Source organism: Pezoporus flaviventris, unplaced genomic scaffold (assembly GCF_033815535.1).
Source record: "Pezoporus flaviventris isolate CSIRO_AGI_PZ_B2104156 unplaced genomic scaffold, CSIRO_AGI_Pfla_v1 ptg000168l, whole genome shotgun sequence".
NCBI lineage: Eukaryota > Metazoa > Chordata > Aves > Psittaciformes > Psittacidae > Pezoporus > Pezoporus flaviventris.
Genome location: NW_026892716.1, coordinates 260626 through 286255, shown reverse-complemented (window position 1 = coordinate 286255; position 25630 = coordinate 260626). Strand labels below are relative to the sequence as shown.

The following is a 25630-nucleotide window of genomic DNA, read 5'->3' as shown; positions in this document are numbered from 1 at the left end:
AGCGGAGTTCAGGCCTCGTCAGCCGCAGCTCCTCCCAGCAGCAGCGCTGGGGCCTCGGCTCCCGTAAGCGGCACCCGCGCCAAGGAGAGGGCCTGGCCGGGGCTGCAGCAGCGGTCCTGGGTCAGGGCTGCACCTGAACCACCTGCACCAGCACCAGAGACACTGAGAGACGGCACAGAGCATGGCAGGGCTGCACCTGAACCACCTGCACCAGACACTGAGGACAGCACAGAGCATGGCGGGGCTGCACCTGAACCACCTGCACCAGAGACACTGAGGGACGGCACAGAGCATGGCGGGGCTGCACCTGAACCACCTGCACCAGCACCAGAGACACTGAGAGACGGCACAGAGCATGGCAGGGCTGCACCTGAACCACCTGCACCAGACACTGAGGACAGCACAGAGCATGGCGGGGCTGCACCTGAACCACCTGCACCAGAGACACTGAGGGACGGCACAGAGCATGGCGGGGCTGCACCTGAACCACCTGCACCAGCACCAGAGACACTGAGAGACGGCACAGAGCATGGCAGGGCTGCACCTGAACCACCTGCACCAGACACTGAGGACAGCACAGAGCATGGTGGGGCTGCACCTGAACCACCTGCACCAGACACTGAGGACAGCACAGAGCATGGCGGGGCTGCACCTGAACCACCTGCACCAGAGACACTGAGAGACGGCACAGAGCATGGCAGGGCTGCACCTGAACCACCTGCACCAGACACTGAGGACAGCACAGAGCATGGTGGGGCTGCACCTGAACCACCTGCACCAGACACTGAGGACAGCACAGAGCATGGCGGGGCTGCACCTGAACCACCTGCACCAGCACCAGAGACACTGAGAGACGGCACAGAGCATGGCAGGGCTGCACCTGAACCACCTGCACCAGACACTGAGGACAGCACAGAGCATGGCGGGGCTGCACCTGAACCACCTGCACCAGAGACACTGAGGGACGGCACAGAGCATGGCGGGGCTGCACCTGAACCACCTGCACCAGAGACACTGAGGGACGGCACAGAGCATGGCGGGGCTGCACATGAACCACCTGCACCAGAGACACTGAGGGACAGCACAGAGCATGGCGGGGCTGCACCTGAACCACCTGCACCAGAGACACTGAGGGACGGCACAGAGCATGGCGGGGCTGCACCTGAACCACCTGCACCAGAGACACTGAGGGACAGCACAGAGCATGGCGGGGCTGCACCTGAACCACCTGCACCAGAGACACTGAGGGACAGCACAGAGCATGGCAGGGCCAGGGAAGGAAAAACAAGCCAGGCAGAGGTGGGACCTTCCCCCAGCCCCTCTGCTCTGCACCCCAGGGAGGACAGGCAGCACCTGCAACAGCCCCTGGCCAGTTACCCCTCACCATTTCCCCTGCCCAGTGACCCACATCCTCAATGGAGCAGAGGCAGTACCTCCAACATACCCTCAGCAGCCCTCCTGCCCTGCAGTCCAAGGGAACACCTGAGGGAGGAAGCTGAAAGCACAAGGACAACAAACACCACACTCCCTGTATGGGGCATTTGCCCCCCAGCCCCACAGCAGCTGCCAGAGGAAGCACCATGAAACAGGCTCCCCCCTCCCTGCTGCACTGCGGAGCACTGGGAGCCACAGGTGCCCTGACAGCAGCCCGGCCAGGAAGCAGTCTGGGAAAGTGGAGCCACCTGATTTCCTGTCCTCCATCCCCCTGCCCCAGCCCCCTTTGCTGTGGGAGCACAAATCTGATCCCATGGATGCTGCTGGGACCTGTACTTAGGTTACCTGTGTTCTGGCTCCATGCTGGATATCCTTCCTGGGGTAACAGCTCTGAGTGAGATGCCATGCTTGGTGTTTACCTGGTAGTGTTCTCTGCCACTGCAAGTGGAAATCACCTGAAACTGTCAGCTGCTACAGTGACTGGAATAGGCACTATGTGGTTATTGAGCAACCTCCTTGTGCTTACCACACTGAAAGTGCTCTAAAATGCATGGTGGTTGCTTTAACACGTGGCACAGCAACAAGCTCCAGAGCAGAGTAAGGTAGTTTCCTCAGCCGCCTTGGACCATGGGCTCTGGTGCTTCCAGAACAGCCTCACTTTCCCACCTTAACGACCCTCTGACAGTTGCTGTCCTAAGAAGAACACCCACAGGGGAAGCTATCTGGGCATCCAGCTTTCTGCCACAGGAGCTGGGTCAGATGTGGTTAACGGCAGAGCCGAGCTCTCACTATTGCACAATGCAGCACCATCTCCCTGGCTGCTCCTGGTACCCAGAGCCATGTCCCTGAGGACTGCCTCATGGAGCCAGCAGTCTGGCATCAGAGCCAAACCTGCTGTAGAGCCAGGGCAAGGCATCCTCAGAGAAGTTCTCTGTTCACATGTGTCCCGTACTCCATCCTGCTGTGGGACTGTGTGGACCCACAATCCAATGCAGTCCTGCCTGTACAAGCCCATGCAGGGTCCAAAGAGAGGTCATGTCATTGACCAGCACCAGTGCAGCCAGCACTGCAGGCTTGTGCCTGGTCTTGGTCTAACTTGGAGGAGTGGTGCTAAATCAAAAAAAAAACAGGAAGAGCAAAGATGAGAAGGAGCAGCACGGTGTGGGGCAGCGTGCTTGGGGCCCTGCTGCTGCGTGGAGTGGAAGTGGAACACAGCAGAGCCCGATGTGAGCCCCAAAGGCAGTGAAGATCCTGCTGAAGTCGGGGTGATGTCTCCTGAGGACTTCTCTGAGAGGCAGCACAGGGTCTGCTCAGACACCAGGTACGGGCAAGCTGGATCCATGGGCCAAGGCCAACTGTATGAGGTTCAACAAGGCAAAGGGCCAGGTCCTGCGCTTGGGCCACAACAACCCCATGGAATGCTCCAGGCTTGGAGAAGAGTGGCTGGAAACTGTTCATGGGAAAGGACCGGGGAATACTGATTGACAGAGCTGAACATGAGCAGCTTGTGCCCAGGCAGCCAGGAAGCCCCCAGCATCCTGGCCTGGATCAGCACCAGTGCGGCAGCAGGGCCAGGGCAGGGATTGTGCCCCTGCACTGGGCACTGGTGAGGCCCCACCTTGAATCCTGAGTTCAGCTCTGGGCCCCTCACTACAAGAGAGACATTGAGGTGCTGGAGTGGGGCCAGAGAAGGGCAGCGGAGCTGGTGCAGGGTCTGGAGCCCAAGTGTGATGGGGAAGGGCTGAGGGAGCTGGGGGGGTTCAGTCTGGAGAAGGCTCGGGGGGACCTGATGGCTGCCTACAACTGCCTGACAGGAGGATGGAGCCAGGAGGGGCTGGGCTCTGCTCCCAAGGAACAAGGGAGGGGACAAGAGGAAACGGCCTCAAGCTGCACCAGGGCAGGTTTAGATGGAGCTGAGGAACAATTCCTGCCCCAAAGGGTGCTCAGGCATTGGAACAGGCTGCCCAGGGCAGGGCTGCAGGCACCGGCCCTGCAAGGGTTCACAGCCCGTGGAGAGGAGGCCTCAGTGCCATGGGGCAGTGGTGGCCTTGGCAGTGCTGGGGATGCTTGGACTGGATGAGCTTGCAGGTCTTTCCCAACCTAGTGGAGTCTGGGATTCTGGGATGCTGTGGCTGACATCCCAGCCTGGCTGGCTGCGTTGCTGAGCCCTCTGATGCAGCCTGCAGAGCACATGCAGTCTGGGACACGAGGCACACCTTGAGCTGTGAGGAAAATGAACTCCAAAAGTGCTCAGGGAGGCCTGCATTGAGTTTTCCACTCTTGGAAAGTTTTAAACCAAGTCTGGATATTTTTCTAGGAACTTTGCTGGAAGCCAGTGCAGGGCAGCCCCAGGCTCTGTATTTAGCACCCACCCCAAATCATGGATCCACATCTGCTTTTACTGTAGCTTACTTATGAGGCTCCTGACAGTTTGCTGAGACATAAGAGGGAGACGTCTAAATGCCAAGCTGTCCATGGCAGGGCCCAGGAAAACCTCCATTCAGGATTGTGCAAGGCCTGTTTCTTCAGTATGTGAAAGCAGGAGTCAAAGCTCTGAGCCTGAATGGAGCCCTTAGAGCATCCTCACCACTGACTCCTCTGAGCATGCTGCAGGCTAAGACTGGCTGTTCGCATGAGGAGTTGTGAGAGAAGTAAGGAGAGAAGGAGCAGGCTGCAACTGGGAACATGGCACCTGCATGAGTTTGCAGGGTCAGCATGCAGATATGAGATGCAGGCAGAGCTGTGGGGTCACCTCATCTACACAGCACACCTCAAAGCTCACAGCACCATCACGTTTGCACCAGGCACAGTATGCATGTGGCGTTTCTGCCCAAGACTATGGGATGTGCAGCTGCAGGCCCATGTGTCTGGAGCAGGAGTGTTCACAAAGCACAGGTTCAGGGAGACTCCCTGCACTGGATGAAAACATCTTATGTCATGTTGGATGGTGCTGATGCCTGAGCCCACCACTCTCTTCCAATGATGGGACTCCAGAGGGTGCTCCATGAGGCAGGGAGTATGGTGACCCTGATATCTAGAGTCCAAATGTTCCTATTCACAGACCCAGTCAGACGAGGAGTGAGAAGGAAGACATGGTGAATTGTTTCTATGGGTCACAGAGCAAGCCCAGAAGAGGGCACGGAGCTGCTGCGAGGTCTGGAGCAGCTCTGCTCTGGAGCCAGGCTGAGAGAGCTGGGCTGGGGCAGCCTGGAGAAGACTCCTGAAGGGGAGACCTGAGAGCAGCTCCAGTGCCTAAAGGGGCCGCAGGAAAGCTGGAGAGGGGCTTGGGACAAGGGCCTGTAGGGCCAGGCCAAGGGGAATGGCTTGAACCTGCCCGAGGGGAGACTGAGCTGAGCTCTTAGGCAGAAGCTCTTCCCTGGGAGGGTGCTGAGGCGCTGGCACAGGCTGCCCATAGAAGCTGTGGCTGCCCCATCCCTGGCAGTGTTCAACTGTGTTCACCTCTGCCATGTACCATGGCACACCTCACCCCTACCTGCCTTTCGTGTCCTACACAGCTTCCTCATGCCCCACAACTGGGCACTAGGACTGGTGCCTTTCTCTTATCACCCCTAGTGAAAGGTCCATCCCCCCCCTGCATTGCCAGGCTCCTCCACCACTCCCTATACAGGATACCCCTGGCCATAGAGTGGTGCCCCACAGTTCTGCTGTGCCTGTGCAGAGCCAGGTCCTGACCATGGGCTGGAGAGCATGGCCTGGGCTTGAGGCACTCGGGCACTCCTCACACCTGCCTTCCCCTTGCAGGGGAGGGAGTGAGGCAGCGCAGCTTGGCCTCAGCCTGCAAGCAGTGCCCTGGGCTGGGGCCAGCTGGAGATGGGGATTCTCCAACAGCGCAGGGTCAACTAAAATGTGGAATTCCTGGCTTCAGGACACAGTGACAGCGAATTGTACAGACTCAGAAAGCAACCGCCTGTGTTCACAGAGAAAAATTGCTAAAGGCTTTAAACTGAACAGCAGCAATGCTGGGCCAGGAAATCCCTCAGTTCAAGCTGCCAAGGAGGCAGCAGAAGCTCAGAGAAGCCTCTGGATCCTAGACCCTGGGTCTTACAAACAATTTCAACTTCCCAGGTCAGGCAGGGTGACACACAGCTGTATCTGCTGCTCATGAGCAAGGCTGAGTATGCAGTAACCATGTGGCTGTTGTGACCATGAATTAGTAGTGCTCAGGATCCTGGACCTCAAGCAAGACTTCAGCTTCTACAGGGAACAGGTAGGTGGGAGGGATCCCGTGGGAGGCAGCTCTGAAGGCCAATGGAGCTCAGGAAACAAGGCTTCAGGACAGCACACTCCAGCAGAGGAACAGCCTATCCCAGTACTCAGGAAAATAAGAGACATAACAGCAGATGGCCTTGGCTAAGCAGCGACCTTAGGGCTGAGCTGTAATGCAAAAAGGCAGCATATGGGAGGTGGGCACAGAGGGACATTGCAAAGCAGGGATTTATGAACATTGCCCAGGCATGCAGGGATGCTATCGGGAACATCAAAATTCAAGTGGGGTTGAGTCTTGCAAGGAAAATTGAGGGTGCTAAGAAGAGCCTCTATCACTGCTTTGGTGGTAAAAGGCTGAAGTGCCCATTTCAGAATGCAGTGGGTGATTTAGTGACAAAAGACACAGATAAGACTGAGACATGTGATGCCCCCTCTACCTCAGTCTTCAACAAGAAGGTCTGCCAGGCCTCCCTGCTTTTTGAAAGGGTTCAGAGAACTGCCAGACAGGGATGAAGATTGAGTCAGGACTTCTTGACTAAATTTCATCCCTATGAATCCATGGGACCCAACAGGCTGCATCAACTGATGCTGACAGAAATGGACTCAAAGGGCTGCTCTTTCGAATATGGTGGAGGTCACAGGAGATCCCCGACAACTGGAATAAAGCAAATACTGCACCCCACCTTCAGAAAAGGCCAGCCGGATGATCTGCACTCTTGTCAGCCACACATCGGTCCCTGTGAGAATCATAGCTCTAGTCTTCTTGGAGCCCGTTTTTGGCCACATGGAGGAGCCTGGGAGGGGAACAGCCAGCACATATTGACCATCCTTCTTGCCTTCTGTGATGCAGTGATGGGGTCTGTGGTTGAAGGGATGACGGCTGGGGGTGACAGCTGCCCTGACTTTTAGAAGGGTTTTGACACCTTCTCCAACAATCCTCCTATCCAAAGGTGGGTAAAGCCCAGGTTGCAGGGTTGGGCTCACAAAGCGGAGGTTCATGAGCTGTGCTCTGCCTGGCAGTGGTTGACAAGTGCAGCAGCACAGGGACCAGCCCGAGGACTCTCCTGCTTCACACCTTCAGCAATAAGCCAGTGCAGGAACAGAGTGCCCATTCGTGGAGGGTAGAGATGGAGCCAGCCTGGAAGGGAAGTGGCTGACACGCTCAAGGGCAGGGCTGCAAAGCCAGGGCTGGGCAGGCGGGAGGAACAGCCTGACAGGACCTGCAAAGAACTCAGTGAGGACAATGCTGAGCTCTGCTCTGGGAAGCAGAACACCCCTGCACCAGGGCAGGATGTCCTCATCCTGTTCCCTTACCCTCTCCTGCAGCACTGCCTTGGCTTCACTGCTCCCCTGCACTAAGCCCAGGATGATCCTTAGCACTTCCTGAACTTCTGCCTTGGGTGTTTTCACAGTCCCAGCATGTGCAGGGTCCCTCTTTCATACAACTCTTTGCACTCCTGGATCCTAGCAAGCGTTCTTGTGCTGGCACAGGCTGAGTTCCCAGGTGATACACAGCCAAAGGGAGAAAACATTCAGGAAGGGAGAAAGAAGCATGAGCCAATCCCTTTCCCAAGGGCCATGAGACACCCACTGTATTTGGATCCACAAGTTTATATTAAGGCAAAAGGCAGCAGTGGCCAGCAGGATCCTGTGCCCTTCATGTTAATGTTTCAGTCCTGGTTCATACTTGAGTCCTAAACAGATAGGTCAGCAATTTGAAGGTTACTGGGAAATAGGCTGTATATTTGATTCTTGTTGTTTCCTCCTTAAGTCAGACAAGGAAAATAAGAGAATACAAGAAAGAGCAAGTGACACACTGTGCAGCAGCACAAACCAAGAGCTTGGCTGCAAAGGAAATCCTGATGGAGGGCAATAAATATTTTGCTTACTAAATAAGTGAAGCAAGAGCAGGCAGAGGCAGGGGGAAGCCAGGGAGGATATGCCACTTCAGTGTGAGGGACAGCCTGAACCAGAAGTGGGTCAGATCCTGGTGCTGCTGAGGGCAGCAGACAACCTGGAGATCCAGTTGGAGGGCAGGGGTTGGAGGCTGATTCCAGGGTCAGAAACCAGCAGCATCCTTGGGGAAAAAGCTGTATTTCACTGAGACATTGCCAACAATGTTTAGTACAGGCAGTTGTTCACCAGCGCTGCAGCAGGCCCCAGAGCAGGACAGGGACAGGGGACAAAGGCACTCAAATGCTGGCTGCTGCTGGGTGGGCAGCGAGCCCTTACAGACAATCCCAGAGGGATGTTTTGCACGTCGGGAGCCTCTCTACAGGTACAGAACTTGTCTGCAACCACTAGAAAAAGGCTGAGGATGTTCTCAAGTCTATATCCATGACAAACAGTGAATATTGAGAGATAGGATTAGCCAGATACGGTAAACTTAGACTTAGGAGAATCAAGACAGTCGTGTGAATGCTTGTATGTACAAGGCAGGAGCATGATAACTGAAAAACACACCAAAGTGCAAAATGTTAAATTCAAATAGCTACAGTTTGGCACAATCACCATCTATGCTCCAGGGAGGAGGACTGGGAAAGGCCTGCGGATGAGAGGCAGAGGGAAAAGGGACAGGACAGTAAATGCAAAAGGAACTGCATAGCGTAGAGGTAGCATAAAGCTGGGAAATGCTATGGTTGGTTTTGCATTAAAAATCATAGAATCATAAAACAATTTGGGTTGAACCTTTAGAGCTCATCTAGTCCATAGCCTCTGCAATGAATGGGGACATCTTCAACCAGATCAGGTGGCTGATGTCAGGTCAGGAAAAGAAACTGGGTTAAAGTAAGACAAAATCTATTCTTCCTTCCTACACTGGGTGCAGATGAAATGGCATGTGCCCCTTGGGAGTCAAGAGCATGTCAAGGAACCCAAAGGATGAACTTGATGCTGTGTTTTGAAGATTTGTCTTTGATAGGTATAGAAGAGGCTGCTACCACGGGTTGGGGGGGAGGGCTCAGGGAATACACCTGGGACATTTTCTGCTGAAATCACTAACTGATCACTGAAATGACATGAAAACACGTCTGTCTGCATTCAGTTCCCAGCTGGGTTTGGATCTAGCAGGGGATGTCGAAGTCAAGAAGAAGGGCTTCTCTATATCCTAGGTAACAAAAGGAAGGCTAGGGAAGTGGTAGGCCCACAGCCAAAGGAGATGGGGGACACAGGACACGTAAAAGATTGGGGTACTTAATGCCTTCCTTCCCTCAGACTTTACCAGTAAGTCTGGGCTCCAGGAGTCCCAGAGGCTGAGGCAAGGAAGATGCTTCCTTGGTTGAAGAGGATCAGGTCAGTGAATTCTCAGGCAAACTGGACATACGTAAGTCCACGGACCCTGATGAGATGCACCCATGAGTGCAAAGGGAGCTGGCAGATATCATTGCAAGGCCACTCACAAGAATCTTCACTCAAACATAATGCTTGGGAGAAGTGCCTGAAGACTGCAGGAAAGTAAATGTCACTCCTGTCTTCAAGAAGGGTAAGCAGGAGGACCCAGGTAATGACAGACCAGTCAGCCTCACCTTGGTCAGGGAACATGAGGGAAAAGCTAACCCTGGAAACCGTTTACATGCACATGAAGGACAAGAAAATTGTTGGGAGTAGACTACATGGCTTCACCCAAGGCTGAACTTGATAAATGACTGGCCTGGAAGATGAAGGAAAAGCAGTGGCTATTGTCTACCTGGACTTCAGTAAGGCCTTTGATACTGACTCCCATCAGCTACTCACAGATAATGAAGGAGCTGGATGAGCAGGCAATGGGGTGGATTGAAAACTGGCTGGATGGCCTGGCCCAGAGAATGGTGATCAGCAGCACAGTATCTGCTTGGAGGCCAGCAGCTAGAGGTGTAGCCCAGGACTCAACACTGTGTCCAGTCCTGTTTAACATCCCATCGGTGATCTGTATGATGGGCCAGAGTGCCCCCTCAGCACATCTGTTGATGACACCAAACTGCAAGGAGGGACTGACAGGCTGCAGGGTTGTGCTGCCATCATGAGCAACAGTGAATTGGGCTAACAGGAACCTCGTGAAGTTCAGCAAGGGGAACTGCAAAGTCCTGCACCTGGGGAGGAACAAACTCAGGCAAGAGTCCATGCTGGGGGCCACCAAGTGAGAAAGCAGCTTGGCAAGAAAGGGCCTGGGCGTTCTGGTGGACACCAAGTCAAAGATGAGCCAGGAGTGCGGCCTTGCTACAAAGAAGGTGAATGGACTCCTGGGAGACTGCTGCCAGGAGGCTGAAGGAGGTGAACCTTCCTTCTGCTCAGCACTGGGGAGGCCACAAATGGAGTGCTGGGTCCAGTGTTGGGCTCCCCAGTATAGGAGAGAGATGGACATACTGAAGAGAGTCCTGTGAAAGGTCACCAAGGTGATGAAGGGACTGGAGCATTTCTGCTGTGAGGAGAGCCTGAGAGATCTGGGACTGTTCAGACTGGAGAAGAGAATTCTAGTGGAGGAATATCATCCATACATGAAAGAAGACAGCAAGAGGACAGAGCCAGGCTATTCCCAGTGCAACAGGCACAAACTGGAACCCAGGAGTTTCCCTCTGAACATCACAAAGTCCTTTTTCACTGTGCAAGTGACCAAGCTCTGGAACAGGTTGCCCAGAGAGGTGGTGGAATCTCCATCCTTGGAGGTACTGAAAAGCTGCTTGGACATGGTTCTGCGCAACCATCTCTGGATGGCCCTGCTTGAACAGGAGGGGTTGTACTAGATTACCTCAAAAGGTCCCTTCCGAACTCAACCATTCTGTGATCTCCAGCCAAAGGCCCTCCTGAACCTCCCGGTTCCCCATTTAGCTACAGTTCTTCTGAGAGAGCTGATCTGCACCACAGCCCAGACAGCAAAGTGCAGCAGCATCTGCTTGCCCCTTCTTCCCTGCAGGTTTGGTGAGAAGACTTCACTCGTGTACCCTGTACCTACTAGTAGCATCTGGGCAGAAGAGCACCTCATGGGAGTGCTGTCGCCAAAGCAGAGCAGAAGTGGATGACAAAGAGCAGCAAAGATGGCTCAGGACTAGGCAGAAAGGAACCAGAGCACCAGTCTTGGGGAGCTATGGCTGCTGTGAGAGAAGGAGCCAAGTGTGCCTCTTCCCACTGCATGGAGAACTGGGAGGACAGAGGTGGGCATTGAGACTTTGTTATTTCACACCCTCTTCCAAGTCCCCTGGCAACACCAGAGGAACAAGTGGGGCCAAGGCACCACAAAGCTCTTTCCTTCCCCAGGGATGGGGATGGATGGAGAAACACAGCCCCACTCCGGGGTCCTCAGCTGTAGAAGTCAAGGCTTCTTATTCTCACAGACCCATGAGGAGAACAGCGCCAGAGCTCTCTGAGCCCTAGTCAGCCTTTGTGCTTCCAGCCTCACTGCTGACCCACGTGCCCCCTACACAGCCCATGGTGCGGGAAGGGATTGAGGGCTTCTCAGCAGCTTGGGCCTCCACGTTCCGGCTACCCTCCCCACCTCCAGCGCGCGCAGTCAGCAGCAGGGAGCGCATCTGGAGCCCTGCCCTGGCTGGATCTCTGCTACGCACATGTTACGCTGTGGCTTTGGCAAACATCTGGCTCTGGGCTCCCGCCCCTCCGAGTGACGGCTCTCGGTGGGAGAGGAGGGGAGGCTGGCGCCAGTGTGGTCAGCGCTCCCACGCACGGCTCCCGCCCCTGCGCGTGTGCCAGGCTCCTGCCCGCCCAGCCCTGGCACCGCCGCTGACCCAAGAAACGCAGCCGGGAGCGGCCGCGGCTATTTCGGGAGCCGGCCCTGGCTCCCGGGCTGCCCCCGGCCTCCAGCACGCCCTGGCCTCGGGGGAGCGAGCGGGGTCAGGGCTCGGCCCCGGCCACGTCCTTGCACGCGCGGCCGAGGCGAGGGTCGGACCCTCCGCGTCCGCGAGGAGCCCTCGGCACTGCCGGCTCCGCACAGCGCAGCGGCTGCAGGGCGGGGTAAGGGCAGCCCCACGGCCTCGAACCGGCAGGGGCAGGGCTGCCACAGCCACACAGAGCAAGGGATGGAGAACGGGGGCAGCCTCTGGCCTCCAGCACTGCTTGGGGATGGGGAGAAGCCCTCGGTTTTCCAGAGGAGGGCCAGCAGTTTAATCACAGCCATTGGCAGGGAGGCAGGGCTGTGGAGGGTGAGGCTGGGAAATGGGCTGCAGGAGTCTGGGGGTGAACGCTGCTCCTGGGAGTCCTGGAGCCACTGAGCCGAGGGGCAGTGAGGCACAGAAGGACAGGGAGCAAGGCTCAGACACGGGCACTGTGGGACAGCAGGGCAGTGGAATGGAGCTGCAGGGCACTGGGACACGCAGCAGAGTGTGCTGGACTTCGGGAGCTGAGCAGGGCACAAACCTGGGCCTCCACAGAGGAAGACTACTCAAAGGTGGGGAGGCTTGAGTAGGGCAGCAGCAGAGCATGGTGGGAAGTGACAGGGTCCGGCTGTGGTATCCTGCAGGGCACTGATGCCGAGGACTCCAGACCGGGGTGCTGGGCTGGGGTTTGGCTGTGCAGAGCTCATGGAGCAGATCTACACCATGAGATGGACACGCTGAGCAAGACACATGGATGAGAGCGGGGCTCAGGGAAGCAGGAGGTGGCGTGTGCCAGGGAGGGTGCCCAGGGACAGAGAGCAGGAGGAGGCCAGAGTGCCCGTGTAGGTGAGCAAGGACTGTGGGAGGAAGAGGAGTTCCAAGCCTAGCGCTGGAGCAGAGGTGAGGGAGAAGGGGCAGCTGTGAGGGGGGCCGGGGCTGGCGCAGAGGAAGGAGAGAGCCATGGAGGGGCTGAGGGGAGGAGCGGAGCATGGGGGGAGCGGAGCGCAAGGGGCTGGGGCCTCTCGGCTGCAGTGGAAAAGCTGCTGCAGCTCCAGGGGAAATGCTACTTGAATTAATCATGGCGCTGGCTGCTGTGCCAAGCCCAGGAGGAGGCTGCTGGCAGCGCGAGGAAATAACTTTCACAGGAATTTGGAACAAATGCAGCTCTTCTGGCGGTAACAGCAGCATCACCTCCCCCACAGCCTCCCCATGGCCCAGTGGCTCCCCCCGTCCCCGTTCCCCGGAGCATGGCGCTCCCTCCCCTCCTGCTCCCCAGCAGGCTCACCCCTGGCTCCCCACTTGTTTCTGAGGAGGGGAGGCCTGATGGATGTCGTGCAAAGGCCTGACAATAGGTTAGTGCTGAATCCCTCATCCCAAGGAAACGAATGCACATAGTAATGTACTCCCCACCTCCTGCCACTCTCTTGGGCAGCAAAGTCCGTCAGTGTTAGTCCTCTTGCTGTCCCAGTCCCCCATGTGTCCTCTCACATCTGCCCCCTCCAGTAGCAAACCCCAGTGCATCAGGATTATCTGTCAAGACTCACTAATACAGTGGATGTGGCCAAGTGTAGCCTACAGCACTTCATGCAGGTCTTCCTATCTGGGGCACAGCCCAAGAGGCTGTCCCAGTGCTGCGCATGCGGCACAGCCAGTCCCACAGAACCACAGCTTGGTCCTCAAGCTTCAAAACTCATCAGGCACACCCTAAAAACACAAGGAGTCTATGGTAGGTGTGTTGCTTGTTCCCCCACAACCGTGTGTAGGGATGTGGGGGAAATACGTAAACCCTGGTTCCAAAATCATTAATATTGGATCTGTGCAAGAATCAATAATACACCATCTCATCTCATTCACATTTCTGTCAAATCAGCCTTGCTTACAGCATGGGTTTACACAGCTCTTTGTGCTTTACGCCGCATGCCAGAGGACAGAGAATACTAGATTTAGCATGAAAAGTTAAAAAGGCCCAGAAAGGCAGTATCTGACCATGCATGCAGCTTAATGGTACAAGGTCTCTAAGTTTAAAACAAATGTAAGGCAGCACCTGAATGTACACCAGAACACTGCTCCACATCATGTAACCATAGCATTAGAATGTAGTCTGATGAGTCCATCAGTTCATGGCCACAGAGAGAAGAGAGTCAGTGACTCTGAGAAAACCAGTGGCTATCCTTTGCTCTTGTTTTCTGCTGTTGTGATGTTCACCAGCTCCCTGGGCATCTTCTCCACCGTTTTTTCTCTCTCAACTCAGACTCAAACTGTGTGTTTGCTATTTCCTTTGCTTAGTGCTCATCCAGAGTCTGCTACTGTGGGACCTGGCCCGTGATAAACACGAGTAATAAATAAAGATGTTATGAGATTCTTTTTCGTTCTCGGGCCAGCAGCATGCTCTGCTCGTCTCTGTTCACACACCAAACACAAAGAGTGACCTGGCAGAGAGGAGGGGGTTTGCAAGGGAGCAGGAGACTTGCAGTGTTCCTCAAGTCTCTCTGGCCATCCACATGGACTCCCCGTTTCCCCATCGTTCTGTTCTGCTCAGGAGAGCAGACATCACCATCTCAATATAGACCTGGTCCTCCCAGGGTTTTGTGCTTAAAAACATGGCAGATGGAGAACTGAACCATTTGGTTTTGTGCTGACCTTGGGGGCTGTCCTGTGTCCTGCACATCACGTTGTCAGGACCTGCCCATTGCCTAAACTCTCGTGACCATCATGTGGGGCTTTAAGCCCCCAGGGCAGAATGAGCCTCGATGCCTACTTGCCACGGACAGATGGAGTCAAGGGGGCACATTGCACACAAGCTCCAGGGTGGCTGACACAGCTGACGTGGGTGACCCCGTGGGACACGCTGCTGGCTGCTGGCCCTGCGAACCCTGACAGCACCTCTAAGCCCTCCTGTTCAGGGCAACAGAGGTGGACTTTAAAGGTTGGACTTGAGGGTCTTAAAGGTCCTTCACAGCCTGGTTGAGTCTGTGCTTCTATGACTGCGGCTGAGGGGCGGCCACACTGGGCACACGTGCTGCGAGACGCGGGCTCCCTGCCCCGGCTCTGCCCAGCTCCCCGGGCTGGCTCGCTCCTGCTGCGGCCCGGTGCCGAGCCGGCAGCCTCCCAGCCTCCTTTCCCATCCTCTCACGTTTCCCGGCTCAGAGGAAGCAGCAGCAGATGTGTGAGCTGTTTGCTTTGTGCCGAGGCCACGCGGGAGTTACCTGCGCGCAGCCCAGGCGCGCCGCTTCCAAACGAAACACAGGGGCTGAGCCAAGACCATCGAAATCCGGCCAAAGCCTCAGTCACCGCCGGGCCAGCGCCTGCCCCTGCCTGGCTCCGGCCTCACCATGGCCGGGCAGCTTCCGGTGCCATCCTCGTGGCCCTGCACCGTGCCGGCTCCTCGGCAGGCCCCGCTCTGCCTCCCCGTGCTCGCTCGCAGGCAGGAGCCCAGCCGCCATCTCCGATTGCATTTCCAGAACGGCTTCCCACCCGGCAAGCGGCACTGAGCAGGAAGGCACGGAGAAGGAGAGAGAGGGGGGCCTCCCTTCGGGGGCTGCCGCAGCCGAGACATCCCTGCACACGCCTGGGGCCTCCGTGCTTCCCCACTGAACCCAGCCCTCACCCCTTCCCCATCTCTGCTCCTAGCCCTGTCCCCGTCTCCATCCCCCCCACCTCAGACATCTGCATTGCTGCCCTACACAGACCGAACCCACGCCGTTCCCCACCCAAATCTGCCTCCCCATCTCTCGCCCACTGCTTCTGCCCAGATTTCCCCCCAGTCCCACTCTGACTCATCCTCTACCCCACAGATCTGCCCCATCCTGCACTCGCCCCTGCCCCATGTTCCCTCTCTATTCTGGCCTTTGCTCCCACCCAGTTCCTTCTTCCCCCACACTCCTATCCCATGCCCTGCACTCACTCTCCAGCACTCCTGTCCCATCCCATCAGTCCCCTCCATTGACACACCCTATGTGCCCCACACTCACCAGCCCACCATGCCCCAGCAGTGCACCCACAGCACACCCGTAGACTGGTTTGTCTCAGCAGCTCCCCTTCCTCCTCCAGGCCCATCTCCCTGGACAGGCTGCAGGACCTCCTCTTGCCTTGTCTCATGGATTCCTGCTCCCCCACACACCCTCCTCCTGGCCCCATAGGCACTGCTTACCACTGGGCCCCAGAGCTCCTCACGGCCCCAGCCACACACCCAGCACCCCACCACCCCCACACAGAAGTGCCCAAACCTCACCGACGCCTGGCCCACCGGGCAGCCTGGGGGTGCCTGGGCTGCACCACTGCAGTGGCTCCCCACGCCAGCCCCAAGCCCCGTGCCCAGCCTGGCTGCATCCCTGCCTCCAGCAGCCCCCGCGCCGGGGCCCGAGCTGCCATGGAAATAGCGAATGCAGGGAACAGACCAGAGACAACGACAAATGTCATCAGCTCGGGGCCACAGAACCTGCAGAGGGGCAGGACCTCTCCAGGCCTTGCCTCAGACCACAAAGCTGATGCAGCCTGTGCCTCACCTCGGGTCCTTAAACAGGGCAAGTTCAGGTTAGATCTTAAGGCAGAAGCTCTTCCCTGTGAGGGTGCTGAGGCGCTGGCACAGGGTGCCCAGAGAAGCTGTGGCTGCCCCATCCCTGGCAGTGTTCAAGGCCAGGATGGACACAGGGGCTTGGAGCAAGCTGCTCTATGGAAGGGGTCCCTGCCCGTGGCAGGGGCTGGAGCTGGAGGAGCTTGAAGGTCCTTTCCTAATTCTATCCCTCAGGGGCTGTTTCCAATGTAATGTAACAGTACCAGCTGTGCAGAAACAATGCCGGTGCTCACAACCAGCCTTACAAACACTGATGAACCTGGGCTGCGACCTCACAGGGTGGAGAGAGAACACAGCAGCTTCCCAGAGGTCTCGCCCATATTCCTGAGCACCATTTTGAGTGGCCTGGCTTGCAAGGCAACTCCTTACTTGTGCAAGCCAGGCCCGGCACAGTGAGCCCCAGCCTTAGCTGAGGTCACCCCCGTGCTTTGCACAAAGGACATCCTTGAGATGTGCCCAGAGCATCAGTGATTCCGCTCAGTACTTGCATGCAGAAGGGGTGTAACAGTGCTCTGCTCCATTCCTGAGCACACAGATCTCTGTTCCAGCCTTCCTCATGCAACTGTTGCCCATCTAAGCCATGACAACTGCACCAGAGCCTTCAGTGGCAGGTCCCCCATCCCAAACCTGTCACAGCCCTGGGAGTGCTCTCCTCAAGCTTAGCTCCTGACAGTTGCACCTACCTGTAAGAAGCAGGTCCCAGTAGGGGTGTTCTCCTTCAGGGACATGTTGTAGAAGTTACTCCTGAACACTGGCTCATTGTCATTGACATCCTGGAGGGCCACACGCACCACAGCCGAGGAGGACAGGGGAGGGGTTCCCCTGTCTGTGGCCAGCACTGTCAGCTGAGGCTGAGGATCCTTCTCGTAATCCAGTGGGGCAGCAGTGGTGATGATCCCTGTGGCAGGGTCAATGGCAAACCAGCTGGAGTGGACATCCTGGCCATGCACAATACTGTACTGCACCTCCCCATTGGGACCCTGGTCCTTGTCACGAGCTGTCACCTGCAGCACAAAACTGCCCGGGTACACAACCTCAGGGATGCTCTGTTTGTACTCCTGCTGGTCAAAGAGCGGAGGGTTGTCATTGATATCCATCACTTGCAGCACAAAGGCTGATTCTGCTCGGAGGGGAGGAGTTCCTGAGTCAGTAGCTGTCACTCGCAAATCGTAGGAGTCTCTTTCTTCCCGATCCAGAAGCTGGTCCACACAGATCAGGTAGATGATGTTGTCCTTGGTAGTGAGGGCAAACTTGCCATCCCCTCCCTCCAGTGTGACATTGACATTGGAGTACTCGCCATAGTCTGGGTCAGAAACAGAGATGCGTGCCACATACTGGCCGGGCTGGGCTCCCTCGGAGATCTGTGGGGAGCCATCCTCACTCAGGAAGATGATAGTCATGGTGGGCTGGTTGTCATTGTAGTCACGCACATGAATAGTGACAAAGGCTGTAGTGACCTCAGGATGGACAGCCTTGTCCCTTGCCTGTACCACCAGCTCATGCACCTTCCTTACTTCGTAGTCCAGACCCTTGTTGAGCTTGATGACTCCAGTCCGGGAGTCAATGGTGAAGTACTGGTCAGGATCGCTCTGCCGACGGTTGATCTCATAAATCACATCCCCGTTGTCACCTTCATCTGCATCAGAGGCAAAGACCTGCAAGATGCTGCTGCCAGGTTTCAAGTTCTCTGAGATGAGAGTGTGATAGCGGCTCTGGTTAAAGCTAGGAGCATTGTCATTGATGTCCTGGAGGGACACATCCAGTGTCATCTGGGTGCTCCGCGGAGGAGAGCCACCATCGTAGGCTTCCAACAGCAGCGAATATGATGAACGGTTCTCCCGATCCAAGATGTTGCTGACTACCAAGTCCAAATAAAGGACCCCGTTGGGTCCTCGACGTGTCTCCAGGCGGAAGGCCTGCCCCACATTGTCTCCCTTAATCACATAGCCCTGCGTATTGAGTAGGCCACTGTCAGCATCAAAGGCTGGGTCCAAGGGAAATCTGCTGCCAATGGGTGTGTGCTCTGGGATCTGGAAAGTGCTGTGTTGTCTGGGAAAGGCTGGAGCATGGTCATTGATGTCATTCACTTGGATGTTCACTTCTACTGTGATGCCCTGTGGGGTTACAGCAATGAAGCTGTAGTGGTCTCGAGTCTCTCGGTCTAAGACACGAGCTGTTTTGATGATACCGGTGTTCTCATCTATCTTCAAATCAGTGGTGACACCACTGCCCTCCTGTGCAGAGATGAAATACATGTAGGCACTAGTTCCCGGAGGCAGGCCAGCACTGATGTCCCCAATGATGGTGCCAGCTGGCTGCTCCTCATCTATCTGTAGATCCAGGGTGCCCAGGACGGCAGAGCCCTTCCCAGCTCTCAGGCCTCCAAGAATTAGCAGCTCCAGCAGAAGCATGGCTGACCCCTTCATCTGTTCCATTGCTAGTGACTTGCAGAGCAGAGGGTGGCTTGATCTCCTTTAATCCTGCATGGAATGCAGACCAGAGGATGCTGGTTAAGAAGGAGCAGCAAAGGAAGGACAGGGATAAAAACAGTGGGAAGGGAAAGCCTGTCACATATATGCCACCCCATTGCTCTGTATCACCTACCCCTTGCAAGGACTGAACGTGAAAATGTGTCAGAGCAGAGGGTGCGCAGAGTGACGGCCTGGGACAACACCAGGTCAGACCTGGTCAGCCAAGCAGGTCACACCTGAAGGCTGCTGAGGTTAACAGCTGGAACCCCAGCACACAGGATGTGCTTCCCAGACACCTGCCCTCTGGCAACACCGGGGCAGGGTGTTCCTGTGCCTTTAACAGCTGAATGCTCCCTGTGAGGCTGAAGCTGCCTGCAAGGGGACAGAGATCTGGGGACTAACAGCAGCCCTAGCACCTCTCCACCCCGAAAAAAAGCTGGTCTCAAGCTGGGAGAAAGCTGAACAAGCAACCATGTTGAGACACCCCCAACCACCACCAGTAACATGCCTTTCAGGACCACAGAGCCACATGCCAAAAAAAACAAGAAGGGCAAATCTGGTGTCCCTGGGAGGCAGCAGCTAAACTGGTGCGGGCTTACTTCCAGTGAACAATAAATCAGAGTGGCTGTATTGCAGAGGATGTATCCACAGCTGGGAATGCCCAGGACAAAATCAGACAGGGTCCATTGTTTGGCCTGGCACAGAGATCTGTGGATGCCCTGAGCGGGTACCATGGAGGGTGGTGGCACTGCAGCAGGAACGCAGCAGCTGCTCTGGATCCCTCCCGGTCCCACACCCTCCACTGCTCACTCTCCTCCTTTGTCTCCTTCTCACTGCTCCTGGCTCGTTCTGGCTCCTTCACTTCATTTCCCCCTGCTGTAGCTTCATTTCACTGCAGCAGTGGGGGAGGGACGAGCAGAGGGAAGCAGCTCCCTGCAGCCACCCCACTGCTGGACACGCTGGGTACACTCCTAATGCCCACAGGCTGTCAGCCCCCGGGGCTCTGCCCACCATCCCCAAGAGCAGCACCAGGGATCCGGTGAGGAACACCAGCCCCAGCGCTGCTTCCAGCCCCCGGTAAGCGAGGCTCAGTGGTCTGCGGGGATGGCGGCAGCATGAGCTCACACTTGGACTCTCTTGAAAGTGTTTGCTGCTGGTCCCATAACCACACTCAGGAGCCGCTCATGGCAGAGGCAGGACAGCAGGAACCTCCCTGTCTTGCAGGATGGAGGTGGCTGACATTGCCTATTTTGGGGACTGAGATTGTCAGCCCTTGATCAAAAGAACCCTATAGCACTGTTAACCCTTTCCAGGGGACGCAGGATGATTATTCCTGGGCTCTCATTCCTACCCCAGGTCAGCTGCTTCGATCGGTTTTCCCTGTGGAAATCCTGGGTTAGTGACAGAAAGAAAATGTATTACAAAGTGTTTTCTGCATTACAGAGGTGTTTGCTTCAGTGAGCATCCAGTGTCTGAGGTCTATGGCAAGTGAGAGCACACACTCTTCTTGTACCTGGCATGTATGAATACTCCCCATCCCTCAGGAGCAGAAGTCAAAAGAAGATACTTCTACCACCATGGGCTCTGAGCGGGGGTCTGCACTAGCTCAGTGGCCCCAGCCAGGTCTGTGTCTCTGTTGGAAACAGTTAAATGTCCCCAGCTGGAAGGGTAACAGCACACATCCAGAACATGTAGTGCTGGGGACTGGGGTCCAAGTTTGCTTCTGTGATGAGATTGCACCCACCCTAACTGTGCCCTAGCTGCCCAGGTCATAGGAAGGTGCAGGACAGAGGGTTTAAAGCTTTGACAGAAGGTCAGACAAAACCTAAATTCAAAGGAGAGCAGAAAAGCAGCTAGAGGGGCAAGGCTCCCTGTGGCAATCTCAGTTGCTGAGGACAGGATGAAGCTGAAAGGTTTTGGGCAGTGCCTGGAACAAATCAGGGCACAGGTACGGGGAAACCCCCACGTGGTTTGATTAGCGATGTGGTTCTTGAGAAGCAGAAGGGAGTGCAGCAAGGAGGGCTTCCCACAGAGCTGCTGCCGGGGAGGGGAGAAACCTGAAAAGTTTAATTTGGGGAGCATGAGAAGCAGCTGAGAGCACTGTGGCAACAGGGATTTGAAATTAGGGTTCTTGGGGTAGGGAACCAGTGATACGTGTTCAAGGCCTGGTGTGAAGGGGCTTGGAGCAACCTGCTCTAGTGGAAGGTGTCCCTGCCGGTGGCAGGGGGCTGGAACGGGAGGAGCTTTGAGGTCCCTTCCAACCCAAACCAGTCTGTGAATCTGTGATAAAAGTCTGTGTAAACTTCTCCATTTCCATCCTCCCCAGACACAAGTAGGTTGTTTCAGAGCGTAGCTACCTCTCTGCTAAGAGATGCAATTGCCAGGGCTGCAGCCACTGGTGGCAGCCCCCTGCTCCTGTGAAGGCTGCAGGCAGGGGTCACAGAGGAAGGCAGCAGTGACCTCAGTGAATGCAGAGTCACCACATCCCAACAGCTGCTTCCAATTAGCAGAGAGCTCAGCACTGGCTGAAGTGGTCCAGGCCCAGGCTGTGTAATGTGAGCGGGCGGCCCCGTCCTCGCTGTCCCTCCCACCACCGGCACCGAGTCTCTGCGTCAGCAATGGCAGCAGAATCCTCTGAAGAAAACTGTTGGTGCCAGAACCTGTCCAGAGAGGTGCCTGGGGCCCACAGCCACGGCAAGGAAGTTAACAAGAATGGCAGCTGAAATGGCATGAGTTGCACCATCAGCATCTCCCAGCCTAGAGCTGATGGTCTGGGGCACCAGGAGAGCCCAGCCTACACCAGGGCACCAGGAGAGCCCAGCCTACATCAGGGCACCAGGAGAGATCAGCCTTCATCAGGGCACCAGGAGAGCCCAGACTGCATCAGGGGACCAGGAGAGACCAGCCTGCACTTAGCACACAAACCACATATGGGAAAACAAACAAATAAAAAGGATCTGGAATCACAGAGGGACCAGCGTGCATCCCTGCCTGCCAGTGGCACCTCTGATCTCATGGCAGCCCTAGCAGGCCCACAGTGGCCCCAGAAGAGAAGCTGGAAAGACGGCACCCACTGTGCATGCCACAAACAGATGTCAGAGTGCTTGCTGTGCAAAAGCTCCACCAAAGCTGCAGATGCTGCTGATGCCATACCCAAAGTCTCACATGAGAGGCCATGAGTCATGTAATGATGTTTTCTTGAGACTCCAGTCCAGTTGAAGAAGGATGCAGAAGCCCGTTTAATCTTTGCTGAGCACCAGTTACTGACCTGGAACATGCTTTTCTCTTCTACATTCACAGAGATCTCTCTCTCAAGAGTTTCTCATTATCGCCTCTCAGAGCCAGCCACAGCCCAGGCTTGCCAGCAGTGCAGCCTTAGGCTAACAACTCTTCTTCAGCCTTTACTGTCTGCCACTACTTACAGATACCATTTCCATGCCTCCTGGCCCTTCCACCACCACCCACCTGGGCCTTCAGGACCAGCACCCTATTGTTCACTTCCAGCCCAGCCACATGGCCTCGTTTCCCTCTGATACCAGCTCTGAACAGTGACCAGCCTTCCATGAGGTGACCACGCTCTCAGTTAAGCTCCACTGCATACCTGTGCATCCCATTTCTGTGCCACACCAGAGCTTCCTGCCTGCTGTCCTGCCTCTGGAAACACTCTCCCCCTCAGAGGACACTAATAAAATCTCCTCACGCATTAGCCAGTTCCCACATTCCGGCCCACACGCATCTGATCTGGCCCCTACCACACCATGTGCCCATCGCAGAGGTGCCGCAGGGCAGTGTCTGCGCCGTGTCCACGGGTGCCCCAGGCTGTCAGGCGTCTCCCTCCCTCAGAGCTCCCGGACCTCTCTCTCCCCCACGGCCCCCCGGCGCCTGGGGCTCCCCGCACCGCCGGTGGCTTCCCAGCCGCCCCCGGCACAGCCCAGTCCCGGGCACATCCCCATCCCCGACGCTGCGATCAGTGAACTCCCGGTGCCGCAGCTCTGCCAGCCCCGGTTCCCTCCGCCTGGCGCCTCCGCGGCTCCTCCGAGCTCCCGCCCAGCGGCAGCGCTTCCCCTGCGGCCACCTCCGTGGCAGCACCGGTCCCGCACCCTCCCCGTCCCGCTCCTCCGCTGCCAGCGCCAGCCCCGCTGCCGTCGCGCCGCGGGCGAGGCCGGTCCGGCCGCGAATCCCTGGTGCTGCGCCGCCGCGGGCGCGTCCCCCCCGCCCCCCCGCTCCATTGTCTGCGCTGCGGAGGCAGAACAAAGCGCCCGGTCCCGGTCCTGGCCGTGGTTCGGTCCCGGTGCCGGTCCCAGTCCCGGGCCTCGGCCCCGTCTCGGTCTCGGTCCCGGTCCCGCCCGGTCCGGCCCGGCCCGCCTTGCGGCGATTCCGCTGCGCGGAACGCCGGGCGAGGGCGCGGGGCAGCCCGAGGGGATCGGTGCCCGGCGCTGGCACTTACACCGCGCGTCCCGCGCTGACTGCGCTCACATCCCGCAGAATCCGGCTCCGCCAAGACGTCCCGCAGCCGCTTCGGTACCCCGGTGCTCCGGTGCCGCGGTCGCTTCGATACCGCTGGCCGCTCCGGTACCCCCAGCGCTGCGAAGCGCTCCTTTGCCGCGGCCACCCCGCTGTGTCGGTGCTACCCGGTGCCGCAGCCGCCCCGGTCGCCCCGCGGAGCTCTCGGCGGCGGGTCGGCGCTGGCTCGGCGCGGAGGCTCCTGCTGAAACCCGACCCAGCGCCGCCCTCAGCCCCCCGCTCCCCCCGCTCCCCCCATCCCCGCCCCGCCACCGGAGCGCGCCGGCGGAGGGCGGCCTCCGAGCGGCCCCGGGTTGGGGTCCGGGGCGATGGGATCCCGTGGCGGGACACGAAGGGTCCGGGGTGCAGCGTCGGGGAGAACGGCTGGAGCCGGGGTAAAGAGGGATGGGGAAGAAGAAACGGGCGCCGGGAGCCCGGGGAAATGGGAAGGGATAGGCAGGAACGAGGGCAGAGCAGTGTCGGGATGGTACAGGGCAAGGAGAGGGCTGGGCAGGAGATGGAGGGAGGCTGTGCGTGATACTGGGGGCACTGGGGCCACGATCGCAGAGGCACAGCCCATTCTCTGCTCTCTGTTCCTTCCTATGCAGAGAGCCCAGAGTCCAAGTAGCTGTAACCTGTAACATGCTGGCACCTTGGCTCACATCAGGGCATCTAATGTCCGTGTGGAAGGCACTATCTCATCTGTAGTGCCTGCACTGCAAGTGGTTGGGTTTCACCAGTCTGTGATGAGTCAAACCAAGACTCTGGTGAGTGATTGTCGAGGCTTCTTCACCAGTGGCTCCTGCTTGGCTCAGCCTGGCCGCTTGAACTGCTTTTCCCTGCTCCAGCTAGGCCAGGTCCCAGAAGTACTGGTGTGTGGGTTAGAGGCCACGCTGCCTCCAGGCCAATAATCACTGCTGGACCTTCTTTTATTCTGCCTTCTTAGTAGAGAAGCTGCCAGTGACTACTGGCTATGACAGTCCATTGCTAAGTTCTTGTGCTATAAAGGTCACAGCTCAATCTCCTTCCTCAGGAAAATATCTAGGTTCTTCCACCAGTGACAACCAATTCAGAGAATATGGACAGGCTGGATCAATGGGCCAAGGCCAGTGGTATGAAATTCAATGAGGCAAAGTGCTGGGTCCTGAACAGCCCCATGAAATGCTCCAGGAGTGGGGAAGAGTGGCTGGAAAACTGCTCATGGAAAAGGACCTATGCTGGGGTGCTGATTGACAGAGCTGAACACGAGCAGCTTGTGCCCAGGCAGCCAGGAAGCCCCCAGCATCCTGGCCTGGATCAGCACCAGTGTGGCAGCAGGGCCAGGGCAGGGATTGTGCCCCTGCACTGGGCACTGGTGAGGCCGCACCTTGAATCCTGAGTTCGGCTCTGGGCCCCTCACTATAGGAGAGACATTGAGGTGCTGGAGTGGGGCCAGAGAAGGGCAGCGGAGCTGGTGCAGGGCCTGGAGCCCAAGTGTGATAAGGAATGGCTGAGGGACATGGCAGGGGGATTGGCCTGGAGACAAGGAGGCTCAGGGGAGATGTACTGCAACCTTTCAATACTTAAAGGTGGCTTAAAAGAGAGATGGGCAGGACTTTTTAATAGGGCCTGTAGCGATAGCATAAGGGGTAATGGTTTTAAACTAAAGAAGAATAGATTCAGACTAGATATAACAAAGAATTCTTTTAGTGAGGGTGGGTTACAGGGTGCTCAGAGAAGCTGTGGCTGCCCCATCCCTGGCAGTGTTCAAGGCCAGGTTGGATGTGGCTCGGAGCAATCTGATCTGGTTCAAGATGTCTCTGCTTGTTGTGGGTGCTTGGACTAGATGACCTTTAAAGGTCCCTTCAACCTTCCAATTTCTAACCTGAGGATGTACGGGCTGAAGGAACAGAGCAGTAGGTGAAAATTGGCTGCACCTCTGGGCTCAAAGGGTAGTGATCAGTGACTCGATACGGAGTTGGTGCCTGCAAGCCAGGAAAGCACAGCAAGCATTGAACTGTGAGCCAGTGCTGTGCAGTATGGTGACACAGAGTGCAAGTTTGCAGATGACACTTGGAGGAGTGGCTGATATGTTGCATGGCAGAACTTTGGTCAAGAGAGATGTCTAGAAACTCAAAGAATTGGATTAGCAGAAACCTCATGAAGTTCAATGAGGAGAAGTACAAAGTTCTGTTCCTGAGGCAGAATAACCTGTAACTGGTCCAGGGTGGGAACCAACCGAATTGCACTCCTGCTGAAAGGAACCTGGAGGTAGGGGTAGAATCAAGAATCCTAGTTTGCTCTCGTTGCAAATGAGGCGAACAACTTCCTGCACTACACAGGAGAAGGGTGAGCAGCAAATCAAGGGAAATAATTATCCCCTCAAGCTGGGAGGTGGTGAAGCCACCCTGAAATCCCGGGTACATTCCTGGCACCCCTGTTCATGAGGAATATGTAAAAACTAGCAGAGAGGTAAGGGCCAGGCACACATGACAGGTAGAAAGAGGCACTGAAGAAGCTGGGCTTGCTCAGGCTGGTGATGAGTAGCTTAAGGGTCTTCTTAATGGCATCTTAATGCTACTTTAGGACATGTTAAAAAGATGATGGCACCAATAGAACAGTAACAATGGGCACAATTACAG

The 25630-nt window shown here is 56.6% G+C and overlaps 1 protein-coding gene across 2 annotated transcripts in view; it reads right to left on the bottom strand.

The window, feature by feature from the left end:
* DCHS1 (dachsous cadherin-related 1) overlaps positions 1-23091 on the bottom strand; it is a 51189-nt gene extending 28098 nt beyond the window's left edge. The window contains exons 1-2 of one of the 2 annotated variants that reach the window (XM_061480049.1): positions 22954-23091; positions 16719-18515 (exon numbers count right to left, since the gene is read on the bottom strand). In XM_061480049.1, coding sequence (XP_061336033.1) covers positions 16719-18470 — 1752 coding nt within the window. In that variant the 5' untranslated portion in view covers positions 18471-18515; positions 22954-23091. Of the gene's footprint in view, positions 1-16718; positions 18516-18639; positions 19929-22953 lie in introns of those variants that run through there. The other variant, XM_061480050.1, reaches the window with a different exon arrangement.
* Between the last annotated feature and the right edge of the window lie 2539 nt (positions 23092-25630).